The sequence below is a fragment of the Rosa rugosa genome, chromosome 6, assembly GCF_958449725.1.
Source record: "Rosa rugosa chromosome 6, drRosRugo1.1, whole genome shotgun sequence".
In the NCBI taxonomy this organism is placed as follows: domain Eukaryota; kingdom Viridiplantae; phylum Streptophyta; class Magnoliopsida; order Rosales; family Rosaceae; genus Rosa; species Rosa rugosa.
In genome coordinates, this window is record NC_084825.1 from 37604516 (window position 1) to 37630345 (window position 25830).

Below are 25830 nucleotides of genomic sequence, written 5' to 3' on the forward strand. Positions count from 1 at the left end.
GGTGACGTTGTGGCTAGGCCCATGGCTCCTGCCAGGAAGCGCGGGAGGCCTATAGGTTCGATGGATTCTCGCCCAAGAAAGAAAGCGAGTTTGGCACAGAATAATCCATTAATCATCGATGTGAATAATCCATCTCATGAGAATATTCCGGATTATGGTTATGTCCAAGAGACATCATTGGGGGACGCTCCAATGTCAGAACCAACTCCAGAGAATAGAGAGATCTCCATAAATTACACTAGTGTACATGAGATGATGGATAGAAATTCTATGGCGATTGATGATGCATTTTCATATCATATTGCAAAAGGAATTATAGAATATGATGATATCGAACCTCGCTCTGTTGAAGAATGTCAACGAAGAGCATATTGGCCTAAATGGAAAGATGCGATCCAGGTTGAATTGGATTCACTAACAAAAAGACAGGTATTTGGGCCTGTAACGCAGACACCCCCAAATGTAAAGCCTGTTGGCCATAAATGGGTCTTTGTTAGAAAGCGTAATGAGAAAAATGAGGTGGTAAGATATAAAGCCCGCCTTGTGGCGCAAGGTTTCTCACAACGCCCTGGAATCGACTACGAGGAGACATATTCTCCCGTAATGGACGTTATAACGTTCCGCTACCTTGTCAGTTTGGTAGTTTCCGAAAAACTTGACATGCAGCTTATGGATGTGGTTACAGCATATCTCTATGGGGATCTAGATTCAGAGATATATATGAAGGTTCCAGATGGACTTCAATTACCCAAATCAAGTGGCTCTAAACCACAGAGCGCATTTTCAATAAGATTAAAACGCTCACTATATGGATTAAAACAATCCGGACGGATGTGGTATAACCGTCTAAGTGACTACTTGATTGGGAAGGGATATATTAATAATGAAATATGCCCATGCGTGTTCATTAAGAGAACAAGTTCCGGATTTGCAATCGTAGCAGTTTATGTCGATGACATGAACCTAATTGGAACTCTAGATGAGTTGAAGGAAACTGCTAAATACTTGAAATCCGAATTTGAGATGAAAGATCTTGGGAAAACACGGTTTTGTCTCGGTTTAGAACTCGAGCACCGTAGTGATGGGATTTTGATCCATCAGTCTGCATATACTCAAAAAATTCTAAAGCGCTTTCATGAAGATAAAGCAAAGCCTGTGAGTACTCCCATGATCGGTCGTAGTCTTGAGCCCGGAAAAGATCCGTTTCGTCCAAAGGATGAGGACGAAGAACCATTAGAGGCCGAAGTGCCCTATTTGAGTGCAATAGGCGCATTATTGTACTTAGCTCAATGCACAAGACCAGACATCTCATTCGCAGTAAACTTGTTAGCTCGACATAGCTCTGCGCCAACACGCCGCCATTGGATTGGTGTAAAGACAATCTTTCGATACCTAAGAGGTACGATTGATATGGGCCTATTTTATCCCTACAGAGAGAAGAGGAATGACGGAAGAATGAGATCGGACCCCATTAGGCATGGAGCCGCCGTCCATAACATGACCGTCGACCATGTTGTCACCGCCAGCGCCTCCGCCGCCCATGGTGGCCGGCCTCACCCTATTCCCCTCCATCAAAACGACAACAATGTTTTGATGGGTTTTGCTGATGCAGGGTACCTCTCTGACCCTCACAAAGGTCGCTCCCAAACGGGTTATGTCTTTACCATGGGAAGCACTGCGATATCTTGGAGGTCTACAAAGTAGACCCTTGTTGCTACTTCCTCAAATCATGCAGAGATTATTGCTCTACATGAAACCGTACGAGAATGTATATGGCTAAGGTCTGTAATAAGACATATTCAAGAAAGTTGTGGTTTGAAGTCTACCACGGATGAACCTACATGTATTTATGAGGATAATGCAGCTTGTATTGAGCAAATGAAGTTAGGTTTCATCAACGGCGACAACACCAAGCATAGATCTCCTAAGTTCTTTTATAATCAGCAACAACAATCACTTCTAAAGATTGAAGTGAATCAAATTCGATCAGAGGATAATGTAGCGGACTTATTCACTAAGTCGTTACCTAAATCCACCTTCGAGAAACATGTGAAGAGCATCGGATTGAGAAAGTTATCCGAACTCCCACGATTGTAGCAACCAGGGGGAGATATCGACATCAGGAGGAGTTATGATGTCTACATGTTCGATCTCGAAGAGTGAATGACGTGTTGTGCTCTTTTTGTCCTTCGACCAGGATTATTTTTGTCCCACAGGGTTTTTGTTACCTGGCAAGGTTTTTAACGAGGCAACGGATGAAGCGTCACCACCAAGTTTGAGCGGCACAAGGGGGAGTGTTGAAGGAAAATCGACTTAGTGTGCCTTATCAAACTAGGAGTAGCAATAGGAGAGAATGTTCTAGATTTCCCAATCCTACACGGATTGGTATTCCTTGTAACATTAGAACTAGTACTTTGTAATCCCTATATATAGGGCTCCTATTCTCAATAATATGATACAATTCTCTCAACAATTCTCTCTCGAATCTCTTTTACTTAAACAGTTACAACTTAAACACTTACTGACTCAGGCATCGCAGAACCTTTTGCAGGTAACAACCCTCCTCCTCTCCTTCCTATTCTAATTTAACTTGCCAACACTGATCCAAATCCCGAGGGCATAGGATCCAACCTCTTCACCAAGAAACCCCTTACTCTTGCCCCAGTCAACAAAATAAGTGAGGAGATCTACAGAATTTTTCCGCACCAACACACTGACACACAAAGTTTGATTAGTAATAAAAACCAAATTCATTTTGTGTTATGTGGATTAAGTTGTTGATCTAATTTTATTGCTTGTTTTATGCAGTGAGATTTCAAATGATGACATTTATTGATTGATGGATGTTGCTATTATATTTTGTTTTTGAGTCAAATAGTGAATTATGTGCAAGAGAACTCTGTCAGTCCACTTATAGACTAGACATAGTAGGTTAAATATTCAGTTCTAATATTAACTAGAATAGGTGCCCGCGTGTTGCTGCGGGTGTTCAAACAAAATCTGCAAGTTTGGACGACTAGAGACTTATGTTTGCAACTAACATTACCATTAATATAAATGTTCTGATAATGTGCAAATATACAATACAACTGCTGTTGACACAGCTTGTCAAAAATATATTGTTCTACTTATAGGCTAACCTAGCTACATTTGATCGGTCTGCTGAGAAGAGGTGTTGATGTTCGTCATCACATATCAGTGGAGGTTCTTCAAAATGGTGCTTCCTCCAGCAACCAACCTAAGAAAGATGATTGAAATCTTAATAGCAGCAGCTTCACAATTGACAACACCTCAAATGCGACCTAATCTGCATACAAAAAATCCAATTGATAAAACGTAAACAGAAAAATAAATGACTATATATTATTAGTAAAGTTTGTCTAATCCTATGTATTACAAAGCCTGCAAGTAAAGTTTGTCTAATTCTATTAGATTACAATGAAACACAAGATTTTCTTTTGACCTCATTAGATAATAGTAATTAGAGCCAAACCTCCTCTCGCCTATCAATTCTAGTTAAATTCAAAGGGTTAAGCAAATTACACTCCAATGAAATAGAACAACGTACACCATAAACTAACCACTCCCAGATACAAACAAAAACCTAATACAGTTTACCACCAATCACTGAGGCCATCTCGGAAAAAAAAACCTTATCAAAAAATTTCTAACAATTTAAAGTTGAGCATGATTTGAAAAAAATAAAAATTTGGTAGATACACCTCCCCTAAGTTTGTATCTTTTCCCATACACTTTAGAAATCCCTTTCCTTGCTTACCATTTTTTGGTTGTTTTAAAGGGAGGAGTTGCAGAGTAAAACATATATCTTAAGGTGATTTATCAACACTCAAAGATACAAATTGCCATACCCAGATCATTATGCACACATGTAAAACTTTGTTTGGTATTGACAATTTCGCATACCAGTCTTTTAAAATATACTCTAACGAACCCAGCCACATGATAACAGCACAGTGAAACTGTACAACCATCACAATGAAATTGAAAAGCCTAGTTTCCCTTTAAATTTCAACCCATGCTTTTCTCAACAGAATCTAGTGATCAGGGTCCACTCAAAACTAATTGCCTTAAACAATCTAAAATTTAACTACTCAAGACTACTTGATTGTTCTCTTTGATTGATTCATTCATCTTTCCAAAAACATACTAATTGCAAAGAACTTTTGCATAAAAGAATCCAAAAGTATGCAACCTTATCTGAGAGTCTACAAATAACACTAACACTAAATTAGTTGCCATTCTATAGTTTTTATGTCTATTCTGGAATTTTGTTCCTCTTGTAAGACTCTAAAGGTAACAGTAACACTAAATCAGTTGGCATCTAAGTTTTCATTGCTGGATTGTATATTTGTTACTTGTCTTTTCAATTAGACAAACACAGAGAACAACTAAACTCATCACTCTTTATATGTAGCAAAACTCATCAATTAGAACTATAAAAGTCAAAACCCCAATGATCAACATGAAAAAGACTTGAGGCTTTTAAGAAAAGAACGAAAACCTCAAACACCAGAAACAACTGCTCTCCTGCCTTTCTGAACACACCTCCACCTCAAGGTTAAGCCAACAACCCAAAAACCCCTGCATCACCAAAACCCCATCTTCTCGTCATAAACTCGACCCACTCAGAATGCAAAGTACTGGATACAAAACAAAAATAAACAACACTGATTAGAATAGCTAGAAAATTGGGGGGAAAAAAACCGATTCAAGAAAATCAGTTTAGAGTGTGTTTGTACCAAACTGAAATCCCACCAACCTTTCACTATCATTGACACACAGAAACTGTTCACAATTCACTAAACGATAACAAAGATGAAAAAGATTAAAAACAAAACTTGTTCTATTTCTTTTCAACCCAATCCTTTTCCCTCAGAATCTTAAAAAAAAATTGGATCTTGGGACCGTTGAAAATTTAAAACCCAAACTACCAAACAAAGCCAAATCGCATACACTAATCTAATCAAAAATCACAAAACAAATCCATGAAATCAAGGAAGGCACCGTATAACCGAAGAACATCCAAATCCTACCAAGAAAAGAAACCCAACTCTTCTCTTACTTTTGCTGAAAAGAAAACCACAAAATCCAAACCCAGGTTAACTGAAAACTACTTAGATTAGTTCTTGAACAAGAAAAACCCAAAACAGTGATGTATAATGATGGAAAAACTGAGAGACCAACAAAAAAGTAAATCAAACAAATTCGAGCCCATCGTAGAATACCTGGGATGATCAGTTCACTCAATTTCTGTTCGAATCGACCATCAACTTCTTCCCGTCTCCCTCTTCTTCAGTCTCAAACTCTCTCTCTATCCCTAGATAGATAGAACGCAACCTGGAGCTCTCTCTCTCTCTCACTCTCTCTCTCGCGCTATTTCTCTCTCAAACTGAAGTTCTCTGTCTATCTACCTCTCGGTGGAGTGAGGTATCATAGACACGATTGTTGAGCAGCACCCCAGGTGTCAAAGCAAGAGAAACACACACTCTGTGAAGCGAAGAACAAAGACACGAAAGCTTTGAAACGATAAACATGTATCGGGCAAGAGAGATGAAGTAGGGACAACATCGTATTTTTAGCCATAACCGGCTCAGTTGGAGCTGTCATTGTTCATAAGCCGATGAACAGTGCGCTGAGAAATAGTATATAGTAAATTAGTGTAAAGAGATAACTTGAGTTCACTTCTTACACTAGACATGATACCTAGTTATATCGTCTTCATTGAACCACCTTGATATCAAGAATTTAGATTTCATCTCAAAAGACTTCAATACTATTATGAATAATCTAACCACTTATATTCCTCATGTCGTTGTGTCTCATTTTTAATGTAAAACTTCTTTTATCTACATCCTAATTTGTATCGAACTACACAACCACAATACTTTACACCCTAATAACTACAGGATAGGGTCTCCAAATAATATATGATATACCAACAGCCCTTAGCTCAATGCAATTAATACCTAAAAGAAGAGTCAAGAGGAGTATCTCTCAAGCTTGAAATCAAATAGAAAAGTAATTATGCGTCCAAATTAGTAACATTCCTGATTCCCAACTTTCCATGTTTATAACCAAGTGGTGTCTTTAAACGATAATATGTAATTAATTAATGCTTATGAAAATTGTTGACGTATAGCAAGCTTAGCTAGGCTGCTAGGATACATGAAACAAGCATGAACACCAAAAAAAAAGAAACATAAAAGAAATGGCTACTCCTAAGATAACTCTGTATCATATATATTACATGCTGAAAGCTTGAACTAGCTCACAAAGAGAGAAAAAGGATGTAATATGCAGTAGTTATTAGAAGCACTGCAATGTGTGGGAAGCCATGTGAGGGTCAGTAAACTCAGTACAGCACAGTATAGTCCGGCACTCCGGCCGGTCCATTCCGGCCTGTCTGGGTCTCCAATAAAAGAAACCGATGATGAAATATATTCCACAGCTAGCTAACTAGCGAGCTGCCACAGTTTCATACCTGTCTAAGTCTTGTAGGCTTGTAGTGAATTAGTCACAAATTGAAAAACAGTCCCTTGCTGCTGTGATAGTCCCGCATTCAGCTGCCTATATAAGTATGTGTGTGTGTATGTATATATATATATAGGATTTTTCTCAGGTAAGGATGTCCTTACCTAAGGTTTAGGTACGGATTGGTGTTTTCACCCACTTTCCGATCACATTTTCACATCTTAACCGTTCAGTTTTAAGGTCCTAATGTATAGATCACCTCTGCAAAATTTCAGCCAAATTGGTGATCGTTAAGGAGTCCAAAACTGCAATTTACACGAACGGACCGAATCTGTCGAACCGGAACCGTTCATATTTATAATGGTAAATTGCAGTTTTTGATGCCTTAACGATCACCAAATTGGCTGAAATTTTGCAGAGGTGATCTATACATTAGGACCTAAAAACTGAACGGTTAAGATGTGAAAATGTAATCGGAAAGTGGGTGAAAACCCGAAATCCGTACCTAATGCTAGATAAGGACGTCCTTAGTGTAGCCGGACTGATATAGGATTTATATATATATATATATATATATATATATATATATATATATATATATAAGCAGGCTTGTCCCTTAGTCCTTACCAATTTTGATGCATGAATCGAATTGAACTCCCCGCAAAGAATCCTAGATTCAAAGAGTGAACTCAAAGATTTCTCGACCGCCAGTCAGAGCAGCCAAATGTTTCTTATGTACAAGTATAACCCTAAAGTCATGATCTGTAAATGTGATTCTCATCGAATTTGAGTTCCATTTCTTATCCGCTATATACTCTAGTTGTAATTAAGGACATTACAGTATTGATATATGCAGTTTGAACTGGTCTAGCTCTTTAAATTATGGTTTACGGTTACCTAAACTCTAATTATGTCCTCTACATCTGTATTACTTCACTTATCAGTTTACAAACCACGAGAACAAGATATGTTAGAAAGGTTTTGATAATCTCACTGCATCTAAATTTTTTTTAGAATCTTTTTTGTGGCAGAAATAGCTAATGAACAGGAAGGTGCTTGGATAGAATTTACTAATTGGAAGATGTGCTAAATCCCCCAAAATCCTTGAAGTAAATTAGATTACTCGATATTTTTTTTCTTCTCAAATTAAGGTGAAGATGGACTGCTGAGGGTACTCCTAAACAGGATTTGGATATCTGGCTAATTACCAATCTCAATTAGCAAAAGAAAATTATTTCTACATATATCTGTATCTACTTTACTGTTGATCAAATCTCTTACAGACTTGGATCAAACTAATTGCATACATCACTAATGTATGTAAACTTCACTTCATCTAATTTTTACGAGCAATGCGATCAACAATGCATATGTTATAAGAAAATGAGATATAAATTATTCATGGATCACCATCTTCATTTTATTTTCTTTACCTTGTGTGATTATTGAGATACCAGTGCCCTTATAGCATATCTCCAAAACATGATGTAGTTTTGTTTTGATTCTATCGGGAGTTCCAAACAAATTAGTACGTCTTTTATGCTTTTGTGACTTTGTCCCGAGTCAGATTTATGAATAGCGATATCTATCTTATCTACTAACTTTACACAACAACATTTCGGCCCTACCCATAATTACGGCACTGTAAAAAGAAAAATGCTCGTATCAGATGCTACGCCACCTCATGATTCCGGCCATATCGCAGCCGTATTTGCTGACTCAAATCTCAGACCCCACTAGGTCGTACACTCATCAAAACACTTTTCAGTTACTGTGGGGCCAAAAGTGTGTTTTCCACTTGCTCTAACGGCGTGCGTTTTACCCTAGTCAATTTGACGCACCACCTCTTCTTCAACTTAGCTCAACGACGTGGTGATTTTAACCGTAAGTAAATGGCCATTGTCAAATTATCATATTACTATTACATAACCTAGCTTATGCTCGTTAACATTGTCCAAGAAGAAAACACTCATTCTTAAAGAATTCTCTACCCTCTCTACACTCCTATACAATAATTTTGCAAGTTTTAACCCTAAGATATCAACATGAGAGTATAGAAATTAAACCTACCAATTTATAATACACGGGTGAAAAAAAGTGCATTTCCAACTAAGTACGACCCACTAGATTTTATTATATAAACTTGATGTGTTATTTCTTAAACTGTTTCAACTTTATGTACTATTATTTTCTTATTTTACCTTTCATGTCGGTAGAAAAAAAAAAAACACATTTTATTGGTGCATCTTAAATTTTCACACATTTTAAACAACTACTTATTTTTATTCAAAAAAACAACTACTTATTTATCGAAAATAGTAATTACAATGAAACAAGGCTAATTAGCCGCTTCTGCAAATTATCTTAATAGCAATTAAACACGTTAACGCAAACCACGAACGATGCTGAGCTCGTTACTAACGACGACAATGAAATATTGAAAATTTCATATTTGACATTTTTATTTTTCATTATTGTTCTAAAATACCTGAAATGACTGAACTAGCCTGAAACTTTTTGTACTGTACTTTCCCACTTTGTTTTTAATCTTGGGGCGTGCGCGCATTAAATACTATTATCTGGTTTGGACAACTATCATTTGAGGCAGCTAATCAGCTATCTCTCCGGGACACCAAACCCCACGTGAATAAACCAAACTCGCGAGGCCAAAATCGTCCAAAACATCGCAAAATCGAAAATATATACGAAGGGCCGAGAAAGCAACAGAAAAGTAAATAAATTAAAAAAAAAAAAAAAAAACCTTGATTATATATCTATCGAGTTCTGCGAGATCTGCAAACCCAACCTCCTCTCCCACCCTCTCCTTTGCCAGACAGCAAAAACCCACGACCAAGCTCCGCCAGAAAACCCCCCCCAACAAAACCCAGAATCCCATCGCACCATTTATAGGTCTCTCACTTCCAAACCCAATCGAATCTGTCTGCCCGCAGAGATTGTATTTATCGTTCGAAGACATGGTCAGGATCCGCAAGAACTTGAAGGTGTCGCCGCTCCAGTTCTTCCCCAACGTAGCTCCTGAGGACCTGCAGCCCCACATCTGCAAGCTGAACCAGTCTCCTTGGGATTCGAGCCCCTGCCCTTTCGACCTCCTCCTCGACTCGTCGCCGCTCCAGGTCAGTCTTCTCCCACCTCCCTCTTCTTCTTCTTCTTCTTCTTCTCTCTCTGCAAAATTTCTAATTTCTCCGCAGATCTGCGGAGACCCAGCTCGCCGCTGCTCTCTATTCTTGAATTTTTATTGCTCCATCTGCATTTCCGCCACTAGGGTTTTTCTCTATTTCTTCATTTCTCGACACATTAGGGTTCGTCGTAAACCCTAAAATTTGAGGGCTTCAATCGAGTGTTCAGCTCCCAGTGGTGAATTAGGTTAATGGGTCTGCCTCATTTCTGATGCTGCTTGCTGGGTTTTTGTTTTATGGTTCATTGTAGTTCGAAGCTGGGGAGGGTTTTATCGGAAATGGGAGCTTGGGGGATTCTATTGCAGCTGTCGAGAGGTAACCCAGCTTCTCTATTCTTCGATTCGAATTTCTTTCTCCAATTTCACTGCTGTATTTCAAGTACTAGGGTTTTCAGTTTCTGTCGTTGTTTTTTTTCTTTTCTTTATCGTCTATAATATTATTCGAAATTATCGCGGTCGACTGTGTGGGCTATCGCTTGAAACGTTGTGGACTTGTGGTTAATATAAAACGCAGCGTTGCGTCGCCGATGGATATCGACAAGGCAGAAATGGCGATCGGCGATGTGTTGGATGACGTCGACAGAGCAATTGTGAGGTGTCAGAAGAACGACGGCAGGAGCTGGCAATGCAAGAAGGAAGCGAAAGAAGGCTTCTTATTTTGTGACCATCATATCCGAAGGTCGTCCTATGGTAACAACAACGTTACTAGCAATGGCAATATTCTTCCCTCCAACTTCGTGGCTTCGAAGAAGGACACGGCGGCGGCCCCGGCCAAGACGCTGGCCGGAACCCGCCGTGCCAGACCCAAGGCGGTGAAGAAGGGGGCGTCGTCGGCGAACCCGTATGAGTTCTACTACTATTCGGGGTTCGGCCCAAAATGGGGCCGAAAGAGAGGCAAGAAAGGCGAGGTGGTGGTGGAGGAGGAGGAGGAGGCCAATAATACTGAGTCAGCAGCTGGAAAGGTTGCAACTTCTTGTAGTACTAGTAGTGCTAACACCGATCCCCAACCTTCTTCACCTCACAACGTTGGTAATGGGGATCAATTGGACTACATGGAAGACGACTTCGACGACGAGGATGGGAGCGACGAAGAAGGCGGCCCGAGGAGGATGAGGAGGCCGGTGAAGGCTCGATCCTTGATGTCCATAATTAATGTAAAAGCTCAAGAATAACAATGTGTCAAGATTGCTAATGTTGTTTTATCTGTCTGTTGGGTGTTAGGGTTAACATCTCGGGTGAAATTTTGTTGTACACAGAGTCGTGTTTTGTGGAGGGTGAGGCTAGTGGCTCCCCTCCTGAATCACGACAGAGTTAGAGAGCTTTGTTAGCGTGTGAGTGTGAGTCGGATAGTGTTTGTGTGGGTTCAAGATTAATTAATGCAAGGGCAATGTTGTAATTTCGTGCTTTAGATAGGTTCGGCGATGTGGTTGAATGAGATTTTTGTTTAGGAATATAAAGCTTTTTTTAAAATCCGGACTTTATTTTTTCCTTTTCGAAACTGTCTCCATGCAAAGAGAATTTATTGGGCCCACACGTGTGCGCCACGTGGCGTTAGATAGAGAGTAAGAGAGCGGTCCATACAATTAACAGTTCTGCGTCATGTTTCTCACATTTCGAAGAAAAATAATTTCTTTTACTAATTTGTAGGGATTTTATGTTAGTTTCCAAAAGAAAAGAAAAATAAGGATAATTTTTTGTTCGGGAGTGAAATGCACACTTTCCATTTTATAATTCACACTATATCTTTCATATTTTCGTACCTTAACATACATCACATGTTTACAATCAATATTATAAAAAGACAAAATTTAAGATACTAAAAAATGAAATATGAAATATGAATTGTAAAATGGGGAGTGCGGATATCACTCCTCTCTTTGTTATTAGTTATGTTAGGTAGACAGACTTCAAGTCAAAATCCTAGTTTCTAACATAAATTCACCAAAACAAACGTCTTATTTTCAATTTCAAAACATGTTAACTGTTAGAATGTTCGGCAAAACTTTAATTTATTCTCGATTCACAAGAAAGACGTTGATTAAGTATTATTATTATTATTTTTTTCTTAGAAGAGAGACTTCATTCATGATGAATTCAGGATGAAAGATTACAATGGGTAGGGTGTAAAAGTTATTCTATCAAGAGTCAACATAAATGTGATAGAACAAAACTTTGCCCACACTATTTCAAACTGAAAATCCATAGTCCATACTAACACAGTGTTGGAACCAAGAAGGCCCCGACTCTAAGCAACGTAAAGATTGACTAACAAAGCTTCTTTTACAAGACGATGGGAAACTTTATTACCCTCCCATCTTACAAATCGCCAATTACAAACTTGAAAAGTTTAACTAACAATTTTACTTCAACTAAACATAATCAGAAGCACAAAACAGTTGTGGTAAATTCAACTAAACATAATTTCAATTTATAACCCATGCGCAGGAACAGTGGAGCCATTACATCTCAACCCGTGTCCAGCCAAGAAGACTAATGAATCATACAACCTCACTTGTGCCAACACTAACTCGCCACCATCAAGGGTCCACCCAACTAGTCCTTTGGTCGACCTAGTCCTTTGGTCCACCTGACTAGTCCTTTGATCGACCTAGTCAACACTCCGAGCAAGAACCACTCTACCCATCACTAACTTCATGGGAAATTTGACTACGAGCTCACTTCTATGTGGGTCCGACCCAACCGAATTGGATTGCTGGACACTTAGATCTAGGACTACAGTAAAACCAGCACTGCAACCACCCTACTATCAATACCATGCCATCAAATTCGTCTCTTCATCGTCATCTCCTTGGTCGTCACCTCCCCTCGCTTGTACCATCTCAGATATACCAAAACAAGATTTGGAATTATCAGATATAAACCCTCTCCATTGGCTGCCACAGTAACACACCCGCACAAATCCCTACCCTCCACCTACGTGCAGATTGGATCGATCCTATCCCTGACGATACCAACCCATCCCTGAGATGCTTGCGAGAAGAAGATAACCTCAAGCACCAACCATTAGCCCACCACTGCTCCTTTTCGTCATTGCTTCTGACCCAAAATTAGACGGAATCAACCATCCTGAAGGCCAGATCGATGATTGCCTTTGCCTTAACTCGATGTGCTCCATAACCAACCGCTTACACCTTACAACAAACCCAGACAACCAGACAAAGAAAATTACAACCCGTCCAACGACAACGTCTGTAACGCAAGCCGCCGGATGGAGAGGGGAAGAAAAAAGTGACGGCGCTCAAAGGTTTTTTCTTTAAAAATGTGGCTCTAGATGAAAAAAGCAAGTATTAATATGAAATTCAGAATATTAATTTGTAGTTGGAATTCCGTTTTTGGTTCACGTGATTATAAGTTTATAACAAATACATGTAACATACATGGCAGAAAAATATTTTCTTGTAAAGTGATTTAATTTTTTTGTGTGCTTTTTTTTTTTTTTGAAATATTTTTTGTGTGCTTTTTGATAGTTAAAGAAAGTACAAAAAAAAAAAAACCGTTATTACTATCTTCCCGTTAACCAGAGTGTACAGTAACGTCGCAATAAGTATACAATTAAGGGAAAATTTCACAAACAGTACCTGAACTTTCAGTCACTAATAACTTTCGTACCTCAAGTTCAAAAAATATCAGATTGGTACCTGAACTTTTAACCCCGACCCAATATTGGTACCTGAGAACAGTAAAATCTTTAACGGAGTTAACTTTTCAAGGGTAGCATCATCATTTTACTGTTCATCTTCTCCAAACAAAACGAACCAGCTGAACAACTCCCCTCCTTCTTCTTCTTCCTCCTCCTCTGAAAAAAGCCACCATTAACAAAGACTCAACCTTTAAAACCAACCCACCATTACCAAAGACTCAACCTTTACATCACACCCAACACCCAAAGACTCAACCTTTATGTAGTTTCCACACCTCACGATGCGCCCAATCCCCGTGACCCTCATCTCCCCAGCCACCGCAGCCCCACTGCACCCGCCTCCTCGTCCCACTTGTCGGCGCCGCCGCCACCACCGTCTTCTCCCTCCTCCTCTTCCTCCTCGTCTGCTTATGCAAAATCACCCGCAAACGCACCGCCCCTGAAGCCGACTCCAAGCCCCCCACCGCTTCTCCTACTCCCTCCTCCGACGTGCCACCAACTCCTTCTTCTCCATGCGCCGCCTCGACCAAGGCGGCTCCGGCTCCGTTTTCTTCAGAACGCTCCCCCACACAAGCCAGGACGTCGGCGTCAGGCTCATAGACTCCGATTCTCTCTAGGGCGAGTGTGAGTTCCAGAACGAGCTCTTCTTCGCCTCCATGCTCGACTCCCGACACGTCATCTCGGTGCTCGGATTCTCCTCCGATCGAAAACGGCGTCGTATGCTACTGGTTTACGAGATTGGGAATGAGAGGCCCACGGCTGCTTCGAGTAGTGAAATGGAAGAAGAAGAAGAAGAAGAAGAAGAAGAAGAATAAGAAGAGGAATAGGAAGAGATTGGATTGGTAGATGTCAATGGAAGAGAGTGGGAAAGTTTTGAGTACGGAGAAGAGGAGGCCTGCCAGGGAATGGTGGAAGGAGGAGTATTGTGATGAGCTGACGAAGAAGATAGGAGTGGTGTTACTGAAGAAGAAGATAATAAAAAATCTGGGATTGCAGAGAGATAGGAGAGAGCTTTTGGAGAAGATGAACAGTAAAATGACGAAGCTACCCTTGAAAAGTTAACCCCGTTAACGATTTTACTGTTCTCAGGTACCAATATTGGGTTGGGGTTAAAAATTCAGGTACCAATCTGATATTTTTTGAACTTGAGGTACGAAAGTTATTAGTGGCCGAAAGTTCAGGTACTGTTTGTGAGATTTTCCCATACAATTAAATGGCATATGTTTAGGGATGTAAACACTTATTTTTTTTTGGCAGAGAAGAGTAACTTATATTAAAATAAAACCATATTACAAACACCCAAACTGGGCCGACCAAGGAAAACAGAAACAAAGGCCCAACAGACTGGCCCACAAGCTATGCTACCCAAGTTACAACCCGGCCACCGGTTGAAGACCAAACGCAGCACCACCGCGAAGAATAGTACTGCCGCGAAGATCTGCACCGCCACGAGGTGAAGAGCTTGAAGCACACACTGAAAAAAATAAAGAACCTGGGCCCAAACCAGGCGAGCCCACACACAACACCACCAGAAACGCAACCCAGCAATCCATCCCAACAACACATCGAGGAAGACAGCTTCTGTCACACCCCAAACCCGAGACCAATATTATACTGAAATATGGTACCCGAATTTGTGATGTGGGTTATTACAAATAAAACTTCCTCAAAGGATAGATTAAAGTAAAAGAATTTGCAAATAAGTCTGAATAATACTTTTATTAGAAATTGAAATTATTATTTTTACAATACTAAAGCTGAACAAAATATATTACATTATTTCTTTTGAGAAAGCAGTAGAAAATAAAACATTCATTTATTTAGAGAAACGCCCCATTTTCCCCAAGCGTCTAATCGCTACCTGAAAACAAGAAGGTGTAGCATCATGAGCAACATAAGCCCAGTAAGTACACAACATACATTCTTATATTAATGTGTCTTATAGGAAATCAAAGTGAATAACCAAGTAAAAATGTACCGGGAACCATTTATATGTTCATACGAATTCTTAAATATGTATATGTATACACACAATACACACACACATATATACAAATATATTCATCCGTGTGAATGGTTTATAATAAATCATATAGTCACATCTCCTTATTGAACCAACAATATATTGCAGCATTAATACGTGAAGTAACCTCAAAGAAATGCATGCTCAATTCTCTTTTTCACTTAGCATCGTAACATATTAATAATATATCGTAGACATATATTTGATTGAAATAATATAAGTACACTTCTCTTCTTAGTGAATTTTCGGATTAACTGGTAACGAATCATAAATCCACGTACTAGGGTCCAACGTACTATACCCAAAGTATGTATACCCAAGGTCGGCTACTTCCTTCCTATGAGCATAATAGTGCACTATCTGTAGGGACTAGGGCCCAGGCTAACTCCTCATAACACCAAAACACATTTACCAGTAATTCACTTAAGTACGGGGTAATACTAATCACCCGGCTTCACAATTGTACTTTTCAAACATAATCAAATCCTCAAAATACAATCTTTATGAATTATAGATCGTAATATATATGTATATGTACACACACATATATATAGAGACATATACTTAGGAATAATTTCATATGAAAACATATGTAACATAATTGTATAACACAAATAAGTAAATTCACTAGTAAACAACATAATAAAATAAATAAGCTTATACATAATTGAAATCAAGTAAAATATTAAAGCACAAGCATTAAATGAGTAAATATACACAATTAATAAGCTTGTAAATAACTGAAATAAAGTAAAATAATAAAGTACAAGCATTAAATAAGTAAATATACGGAATTTAACAAAATTATATTATAGTTAGTATTTCAGTTCTTATGTCCAAATCCATTGAAGTTCATCAAACTTCAAAATGTGTTATGATGTCCATCACAAGTCCGAATTAGTCAAATGAGTACACCATGTCAAAGGGTTTTTCACAAGGAATTCAATGGAATAAGTCATGTAGTCCAGATCAGAGGGATATAGTCCACAAATGGTGAAGAACCATAACAGTGCAGAAACCGATATTTTTGTTACTGACCTTTGGTGTTTAAGTCTTTACGTTCTGTGTATTTTACCATTAATTCTCAAACTCTCCAGATCACAAGTAGAGGTCCTAAGCTTCAAATTGATATAAAGTTTGTAGAAAATGATTAAGGAATGAGGGAGATATGAATTTTTGAAGTTGTGATAACTGTATGAGATTTCCAGCGAGTTTAAAAGTTGAAAACTTTGATTAGCCATAACTTCTTCATTTCTTAACCTTTTTTAGTGATTCAAAAGCCTAAATTGAAGAACTTTTGATGAGGAATTTAATACTGTAAATAGTTTTGACAAAACAGACTTTGTTATATACGAAAATACAGGTTTGCAGCAAAGCAGATCCTTTTCCATTTTATCATTGATTATGCAATTTGATAAATCTTAAAGACAAAAGAACATAGAAATGTATTCATGTACTTACTTAAGGAACTCAGAAGGTCTTGTGATCAAACTTTGGACTTCTTTCACAAAAGGAAACTTCTTAAGGGAAATAGGATGAAGGATTTGTGTGAGGAACTTTTAGTTGGGTTTTCTCTTCAACTAAGGGAGTTTTTGATCAAATTTTGCATTTGATCTTCAAGTTGAGTATGATCAGATCATAATGATATATATAGGCTAGAATTAAGCACTAAGATAAGTGAGTGACTAATATTGTAATGCAAGTGGCTAATTCACTAGTTAGGTTAAATGATTAAAAGGAAGAGTAAAATTAAAAGAGTAGTAAAAGAAAGAAAACATAAAGCAGCTTTGCCAATTATATATATATATATATATATATACACATTTACCTAATTGATAAGTAAAGAACTTTAGTGCTTTCTTAAGGTAAAAAGAAAATATCAATAATTAGTACTAAAATGACATGCATCATAAAAATAATATGAATGAGAGTCTTGAGCTTAATAACAAAGTAAGACATTTCGAATATAACTAATAATATAGTACTCTATAGTTGACACTAATTTTCGGGTTATTACAGCTTCGCCCGAGCCGCCAAGAGGAATAACTGGACAGCAGCGCACCGATGGCAGATCTGATCGAGTCACACCCGGGCAAATTCCAGCCAAAACAAGGAAGAGAGTCACAAAACTCAAATCAGCTCCAAGGAGGAGATCAACCTCTGCCAACACAGAAACCAGAACCAGAGAAAGATACAGGAGATCCACAAAGGGATCAAAGGGACAGACAGTTAAAGATTGTGCAGTCCCCCCTTGAGGCATAATCGTATTCACCAGATTTACGTGCAATAATGGGAAAGCCCCTTTTAAAACAGTGCTCCGAGGAGCATATATACAATCCATGGCAGAAGGAAAAACTCTAGAGGTAGCAACAATCAAAGGTGGCCAAAGATTTGAGAGGTGAAAGAAGTTGAAATTTGGAGTGGAAGGAACTGGGGTGAAAGCAATCAGATCGGAAAACAAACTCGAACGGAAAACATAGACTAGAAAGATATAAACGGAACAAACAAAGAAGGACAACATAAGGGAAATAGGCCGAAAATAGAGGCACGAAGCCTCAGATCTGGGATAGAAATCCGCTTTCAGTACTATGTTTTGGAAGCGGTCTTGGCCTAGTCCCCCGCTTCTCAAAGGATCTTACTTATCTTTTGTACTTTGCATTTTTGTATTTTCTCTTATTGGCAAGGTTTGGTTTAGCCCCCCTTGCTATGTATCTTGTTTTTCTTGATTTTTAATAAATTTGGATAAGGGCGCTGAGTTAGCTCTTATACCGCTTCCTTAAAAAAATAAAAAAAAAATAAAAAATGATTAAGACATTTACAAAATGTATTTTTATTAAAAAAAATTAAAAAAAAGACCCACAACCCACTTTTCTCTCTTCCATTTTCTTTTCTCTGCAATAACCAACTCTTTTCTTTTTTATTTTCTGAAAAAAATAATAATAACTTGCACATGGAGCAAGTGTGGAGAAATGCTAGTTTTATAAATTATAATGTAAGCTAGAAGTGGTGCTTCGACCAAAGGGGCTATATTATCATATACAATTTCAGATACTTTTCTCAGAAATACATCAGTTTTTTTTTTTTACGAATCAATTAGATTACACATATGGGTGCACCTCAACGGGGCGGTAAGACAGAGTTATTGCCTCTGGAAATCCACAATCTTTAACCATTGAGCCTGGTTTACAAATCCCATGAAATCATGGTCCTAAGCTGCGACATGCATCTTCCTTCTATAATGGGAGAAATCGCAATCTTTTCATCCATCGCAACATAGAATAATATAAATATAACAAAATACAATCAAGATTAAAGGAAAGCACAATGCCCAAGCTCAACAACAGAAAACCGTAAGGCTTTGTCAGCCTCAGACAATCTACCATCGCCACCTCTAGGGTTTTATATGTGCTAGAATTTCAACTACTTGTGAGCCCTTTAATACACATATACACCCGCAGACTTAGAGCATCAACAATGGATACTTACTTTTTTGACTTAAATTTGAGTTCAAATTGGTTGGAATAGAGATTTGAGTCTATCTCAATAGTGTACAAAAAAACTAATTTTATTGGGTACTGCAATGATGTGAGACTTATTTTATGACTTATACTTTGAACTCATTTTGTTTGTCGTTTGATTCTACAAAGCAATGAATTTTGACCATACAATTCAAAACAAAATTTAAATTAGTGTGGGACCACTCTGCATAGTGTGAACAGATGCACGCAAATAGGCCTCATCATATGGCCATTTGGCCCTAAGCTGGCCCGGCCCTTGCATTAGGGCGGGCTGGTCCTACCCTTTCTCAAATAAGGAAGGGTATGGGTTATGCAAATGAAGTATGACCCTACCCTACAACCCGACCCGATTGAGCCCATAAGGGCCAAACCCAACCCTAAAATTTATATTTTTTTTTTGTTATTTTCTATTACATAAAATTAGTACTATATAGAAGTATTGAATTATTTGAATCTATTATATTAGAAAATGGGCTTTTAAAACTAAGTCTGTCTGTTTGAGGGCCATTTTGCTTAACAGGTCTGAAGCCCGACTCCAAGAGTCGAAGTTCAACTCCAAGTCTCCAATAGGGCAAAACCTAGACATCGAACTGATCGAAGTCCCCTGGCCTATTCAACTCTACATGACCATAGCCTTCTCTCTCTCAAAACTCTCTCTTCCTTCACTAACTCCAATGAACCATACTCCTCCGCCGCTACCGCTACCTTCGATTCCCAATTAGAATCGCAGTCTCTGGTCACCACAATCTGTTCAATGGTAAACAAATCCTCGTGGCAGTCAAGGACTCAACAGAACTCCTTGGGGTGGAGAATGTTGATGTCGGCGTAGACGCGAGCTTTGGACATGGCAGCAAGATTGGGAGGTGAGATCTGAGTGGGTTGGGGTTGGGGTTGTGGCTCTGTAAAGGGAGGAGTGTGTCGGTTAGGGAGGTGCACAACATGCATATTCGATTTCTTAATTTCTTCATTTGCCTTTCGAGCTAACTGGATGCATCCCGCAACTCTTCCTTTAGTAAGTTGTTTTCTTCTTTGTCTCGTCTTACTGCATGGTCAATTTCTTAATTTCTTCATTTGCCTTTGCAGGTGTATACGCAATTCTCAAATTATATTAGATGCATTTTGCAACTTTCCTTCAAGTGGGTTTGTGTTTGAATAGGTCTTAAGGGTTTGTGTTTGAATAGGTCTCATGGGTTTGCTGTGAATAGGTCTCATGGGTTTGTGTTTGAAATTGAATCAAAGGTCGGCCTGGCCCTATTTGGAAGGGTTGGCCCGGCACGACCCTTTTGACCCTTGCAGAATGGGTCTTAAGGGCGGGTAAGGGGTTTCATATTGAAGCCTCGACCCTACTCGACCAGGCTCTAAGTTTTGTTGACTTTGATCAGGCTCGGCCCTATCCTAAGTCCTAAAATTTAAGATAGGGCCGAGTTAGATGATCCCTACATGCAAGAACATAGTTTTTGCCACATGGTAGGGCCCAAGAAATTTGGGTCTAAACGGATTTGGGTCATTCATTGGACCAAATCTAATCCAACAAATAGGTCTCAGGCAGATTTGAGTGCATTTTTTTCCGCCCACTACAATCTAAGTCCTTTGCGTTTGGACCCAAGTTTGGGTCTCCACTGCTGATGCTAATATGAAACAAACTAAATAGAATGAATTTGTCCTTATAGAACTCTCATGAGAAATATTCATTTGATCTAATAACGTAGGTTAGAGATCAAAACCCAAATTGCCAAGGTCACCAAAACATTTTAACACTTGTTGATTTAGTCAGGTTGATTCAAATTTGAAACGTTCCTAATCCATCATGCTAGGATTTTGTTTTAGGAGGATTTCAAATATTGTTCTTTAAAAAAGTACATCTAATTCGATCAAAACCGCAAATTATGCTAGTATCCAAGTTATTGATCGACAATTTTTTTGCATTTCCACCATTATCTACTAATCTAGTGTAAGACATGCTCACCTAAGGAATAGTTTTTAAGAGACTGTGAGGGACAAGTGAATCTGACGGCTAAAAACAAATGCATAATTTTAAATTGTTATAATTTCAGCTTTTAAATTTAATACATGTGGTTGTGATACATTTAGGCCTCGTTTGTTTCGCGGATTTGAGGGCTTGGGAAATGAAAGTTATTCATTTCCTTTGTTTGGTAACCACAAAACCCGGAAATGCTTTCCTGACATAGGGGGAAGTGGTAAACTCATTCCACTCAAACTCCATGGGATTGGTTTTCCTATCCCATTTCCCAGCATTAATTACAAAAATTTTGGACAATAATACCCCTGCCCAAATACGCTATTGCCAAATTTACCTATTGGAATGTCTTCGACTTTTGAGCCTCTTTCACACTCACGCATTCGCGCCTCTTTCATCACTTACACACTCACGCATTCCAAAAAGTTCTTTATCAGAGGAGACGAACTGAATTATTTTCACTCTCTCATTAGTCTCGCACAACAACTTTCATTCAGGTATGTATGATATATAAATCCATTACCTATGTTTTTTTGTGATTGGGTATATGATTTGTTTCTTCGTCTTCTTTAGCTTTCATTCAGCTCACTCTTCCTCTGCAATCAGCTTTCTCTCTCCTAAGTAATCAAAGGTCAGGCCCCAATTCTCTAATCTTGTTCATAATACTATTGGGTTTTCTTAGTTTACTTTGGTGTGTTTCTATTTGTGTATGAACTGAGAATTGTTTGGTTGATGAGGACTAGAAAAAGGTATTTTTGATTCTGTTGTTCGTGTGTTGTGGTGGGGTTTGTTAAGTAATGGAGAAGGTAAAGCGAACCCAAGTCAGAGGATTGGTTTTTTGGAATACTCAATTGATGGAAATAGAATAGAATAGATTCTTTTCTCTGTTTGATTGTGGGTTTGTTTTGTTTGTGCTTGATTTTGGTTATGTATGATGGATGCTGTAAGTTGGAATTATGAATTTTGGGTTATTTCAACTGTTCTGCTCCATTGTAATTTTCCCCTAATTTGTTCTTAATTTTCTCTAAATGGTCTTTCCTGGATGCTTTCCTTGTTTTACCAAACACAGGAAAGGAAACCTGACAGGAACTTTAGTTTCCCTTCCCCACGGGAAAGACAAGGGAATTGATTTCCCTTCCGTGAACCAAACGAGGCCTTATCTCTCACAATCCCTTAAAATTGTCCCAATAACGGTTTTGCTGTAACTTTAGTGAGCAAAACCTTATCTAGTGCAATGTAGATAGTTATAGTTTTGTTTAAAGATGAAGAGAAGGAATTAGCAACTTTTCTTTTTTGAATAAGTAAAACCTTCTTTATAAGAGCTTAAACGCCATGTGAGAAGAAATCTCCATAAGGAAGGGAGATTTTTAATCTATAAATAAGTCGTCAATTCAATATATATGCTAGGATGAAGATTTGGAAAGTTCAGAATGATTAGTTTAAGTTTTAAGTTACAAAAGATTAATAGAACACCTGTAAAAACACTTTTACTTTTCATCCGGTCATTCTCTTTTTCACACCAACTATATTCTCTAAAGTCTTAACACATATTTGTGAACAATTGATGTAAGGTAAAAACTATTTTTCTTCTTAAAAAAGACAAGTAAAAGTGAAAAACTAGCTATGATAGCTATTTTGCCTTTCAAAATTGCAAATAGCTAGCTAGAAAGGCTTTTTGCGAGTATGTACTTTACCACACTTTGACCACTTCATCTTCATGGCATACTCCTACTTCAATGACCATGGTGCCTTTCTTCTTGCTATCTGGTCGGAATACCCTGCAACAATTTCTCCTCGGGGCCTGTCAAATTACAAGTGAATACTCTGTTAGTAATAGGTGCGTGCGTCATCCTGAATGACACACACCCACACCAATGAACGATTGTGAATAACTCATGTAAAAGTCAATAATTTGTGCTAGTATTTCTCTTTTACATTAGTACCTTGTCCCATAAATGCGGGTCGGAGGATTTATGGACGTGAACTTTGTGAATCCGGGAGGGATTTGCCATCTTCCAATTGCATTCTGGCATCCGTGTTTGATGTTGAACATACTCGGTGGTTGTTTGATTTGTAGTTCTATTGTAGAAAGCATTAGATAAGTAATAGACAAACGGTACTTGACATGCGTGCCTATTGACCGAGGCCGTATTGAATGTGTAGGCAGTATGATCAGCTCTCTTGTACCAATTGAGGAAGGTCCTGAGTGGCAGTTCCATTTCTCGAGCCGAGGAAATACCCTGAAATATTTGAACTGCGTAGCCCCAGGAAACAGATATGGTCCAGGACCGATTGATATCGTAGCAAATGGATTGTTGCGCAAGCCCCGCTGAGTCGAGCTTCGTTGGAGCCTCGAGCCGTTGTAAGGCATGGATCCGATCCATATCCGGGAATATAGGTTCAACCACATCTAGGTGGTGTAGTGACACTAGGGGTGCGATTGGATGAGCTGCTAGGAGGCCGAACAAGCTCCCATATACATCAAACTGATTAAGTCCACAATTGAAAAGAAAAAAATGTCATGGACATGTGAAAATTAAACCATGTGCCTAACTTCTATCAAACTTTTGTATAATTAAAAGCACTAAGCAAGACTACAAGTGTCCCAATATTAGTAGGGAGTGAGTGTCACCCACCACATCGACAATGACTCCATTGCACTATGGTCAATTCTTGTGATTCCTTGTACTACACATTGGTGATGGGTTTCACGAGAAACTTGACTAGAAGATGAAATGAAATTCAAGAACATTGGAAATAAAGTGTAGAATGACCATAGTGTTTCAACTTTTAAAGGCTTAGGGTAAGGAGTCAATGTGTTAGTTGAAATCATTTAAAGACAACACAAAATATATTGAAGATTGTCAATCATACATAGATTGGACGGTGGTAATCAAGCTACTAGGTCACCAACACCACCACGAAATCTAACTAATTCTATTAGAAAAAATTGCATAGTGGTGTAGAGTCATTTCACTTATTATTTTAATAAGATACTTACAATGTTCTACATTATCTCCTAGTTGTTAATAAGATGCCACTAATAAACAACCCACAAAATGATCTCTTTCTTAGATTAAATGCTTGTTGGTTGCAGTTTATTGACATAATCGATTAATTAGGATTAGACAAACTCTAGGATAATATGGAAAGTGTATTAGGAAGATAATCTAAAGAGAAATTAACAACGAATTCAAATAATATCCAAAATTTATATTTGTTCTACGAGTTTGTTTTGTTTTTAATTTTATTATATAAAAAGAATTAATTATCCTCCCAAATGGAAGGAAAAAAAAAAAAAAACCGGGAAACTTTATTTTCCATGTGAGTCTGTAAAATCTGTACTAAGAAAAGTGCTATCGACTAAAGCAGATGAACATGGTGGCACATGGAGGCTAACCTGATGAAACCCTTTTTCTCTGGTGAGAGGGACACCAATCTCAGCCATACAAGCCTGAAGCCGATCATCGGAGCCGTACAAACCAGGATACCTCTGAATACAACTGTCCTGCATTTTCTCAAGGGCTTTTGCTAAAGAGTAACTTATAGCAATCCCACCTCCACCATAAGCCATATTATACGAAAACTTTATGTTCTGCAAGTGACTCTCCGACGATCCTCCGATATAGTAAAACTGGTTATGATCATACTTCTGCAAAACCCTGACCAGATTCTCGGTCACGAAAACGGTGTCGTCGTCCCCCAGCACAAACCACCTCACATTCTTCATCCCCAGCCTGAAACTCTCGGAAACAATACGGGAGATTCTTATAGCCGAGTGGTGGCCTTTTGGGTTTGTGTACTTGAAGCCGGAAGTGTCTCCTGATATTTTGAACAGCGGTAAAAGGTTGTGATCGGATTTGGGGTCTGTTTTTACGGGTTGGTCTAGCCAAACATGGCCTCTCATTTGGTCTGGTCTCCACCAGAGCTTGATGTAGTTCTTTCTGTGATGCCAGAGATCGGCTGAGGCTGCAATGCCAAAAACGATGTGGGAGATGTTTGTTTTGTGTTCTTGGGACGTTGGAGGGTTTGGATCAGCTGATTGGGGTGTGGAAAAATGGGATTGGAAATTAAGAGATTGAGATTGTTGGGTACATAAATATGGGTGGAAAAATTTCAGAGAGTAAGAGATGTAGCTGAAAGAGATCAAGAGGAGGAAGCATATTGTTACCTTTGGGAAGGTCCATGTTGAGTAGAGGTTTTCTGGGTCTTTTGGGTTGTCTTTCATGGAGCTTTGTTTGGTTGCCAAGATAGGGTGTAGAGAAATGAGAGAGAGATAGTTTGAGACCCCAAAAACCCAAAGGTTTTGCTGAGAAAGTTGGACAGTCCTTCTCTAACGGAACTATAGAGGAAGAATCCTTGAAAGAAATCACAGAGCGAGACTCGCTTATGATTTGGCCACTTAACTTCCGGAGCTTTTTATATATACTTTAATAAATTGCTAATTTATGAAGGTCTAACCAGTGTCATGGAAGGTTTAACCAGTGTCATGGTTTTCTAGCTGGTTTCTCTGTTTCTATGAAAAGGTAATAAAATTTTTGCATTTATGGCCATCTTGTAACTGAAGAAGAAGAATATATTATTACAACTATGTTACATGTTGAAATATTTTATAGATGAAATTTGGATAAGTTTTTTTTTTTTATAATAAAAGTTTAGGTAAGAGGGAGGCTTCCCTACACTACTACTCTACTAGGGTCATGGTAAACCTACGACCTCAATCCAACAAGACTTACAAAACTGGCCAGTGTCTCAGCCCAGCCTATTGGTATGGAATTATGTAGGACATTTTCTAGATTGCCCACCAAATGAGAGATTGTTGGTAGCGGGGATCGAACTTGTATGTGTTTACACCTCAAGTCCGCCCTTACCAACTGAACTAACTCTCATTGGCAATTTGAATAAGCGCAAATGGGAATAAAGGGAGGGAGAGGGGAAGGGTGAGGAGTTGAAAATTATACT

The 25830-nt window shown here is 38.5% G+C and overlaps 2 protein-coding genes and 1 long non-coding RNA gene across 4 annotated transcripts; 1 reads left to right on the plus strand and 2 right to left on the minus strand.

Annotated features, from left to right (window-relative positions):
• Positions 1-3001: 3001 nt before the first annotated feature.
• On the minus strand, positions 3002-5544 carry LOC133717473 (uncharacterized). 2 transcript variants are annotated; one of them, XR_009849645.1, is made up of 3 exons: positions 5247-5544; positions 4523-4602; positions 3002-3307 (listed from the first exon to the last, which is right to left on the minus strand). It is a non-coding gene; the product is annotated as an uncharacterized LOC133717473 (long non-coding RNA). The 2 variants fall into 2 exon arrangements; XR_009849644.1 differs by having other exon boundaries at positions 4523-4661.
• Positions 5545-9261: 3717 nt separating this feature from the next.
• LOC133715363 (uncharacterized) lies at positions 9262-11084 on the plus strand. Its single transcript, XM_062141842.1, has 3 exons — positions 9262-9626; positions 9940-10004; positions 10203-11084. Exons 1-3 carry the CDS (start codon positions 9468-9470, stop codon positions 10858-10860), a joined length of 882 nt encoding a protein of 293 aa, XP_061997826.1. The 5' UTR covers positions 9262-9467; the 3' UTR covers positions 10861-11084.
• A 3958-nt stretch (positions 11085-15042) lies between these two features.
• Positions 15043-25359, minus strand: LOC133714189 (uncharacterized). Its single transcript, XM_062140274.1, has 4 exons — positions 24269-25359; positions 22812-23354; positions 22563-22669; positions 15043-15210 (listed from the first exon to the last, which is right to left on the minus strand). Exons 1-4 carry the CDS (start codon positions 25094-25096, stop codon positions 15207-15209), a joined length of 1482 nt encoding a protein of 493 aa, XP_061996258.1. The 5' UTR covers positions 25097-25359; the 3' UTR covers positions 15043-15206.
• Between the last annotated feature and the right edge of the window lie 471 nt (positions 25360-25830).

Coding starts and splice junctions, on each gene's coding strand:
- LOC133715363 (XM_062141842.1), top strand. CDS start 9,468: ATGGTCAGGATCCGCAAGAACTTGAAGGTGTCGCCGCTCCAGTTCTTC. Junction 9,627..9,939: donor TCGACTCGTCGCCGCTCCAG/GTCAGTCTTCTC, acceptor GGTTCATTGTAG/TTCGAAGCTGGGGAGGGTTT. Junction 10,005..10,202: donor TCTATTGCAGCTGTCGAGAG/GTAACCCAGCTT, acceptor TATAAAACGCAG/CGTTGCGTCGCCGATGGATA.
- LOC133714189 (XM_062140274.1), bottom strand. CDS start 25,096: ATGAAAGACAACCCAAAAGACCCAGAAAACCTCTACTCAACATGGACC. Junction 23,355..24,268: donor GAGAAAAAGGGTTTCATCAG/GTTAGCCTCCAT, acceptor GGACTTAATCAG/TTTGATGTATATGGGAGCTT. Junction 22,670..22,811: donor ACCCGCATTTATGGGACAAG/GTACTAATGTAA, acceptor GTAATTTGACAG/GCCCCGAGGAGAAATTGTTG.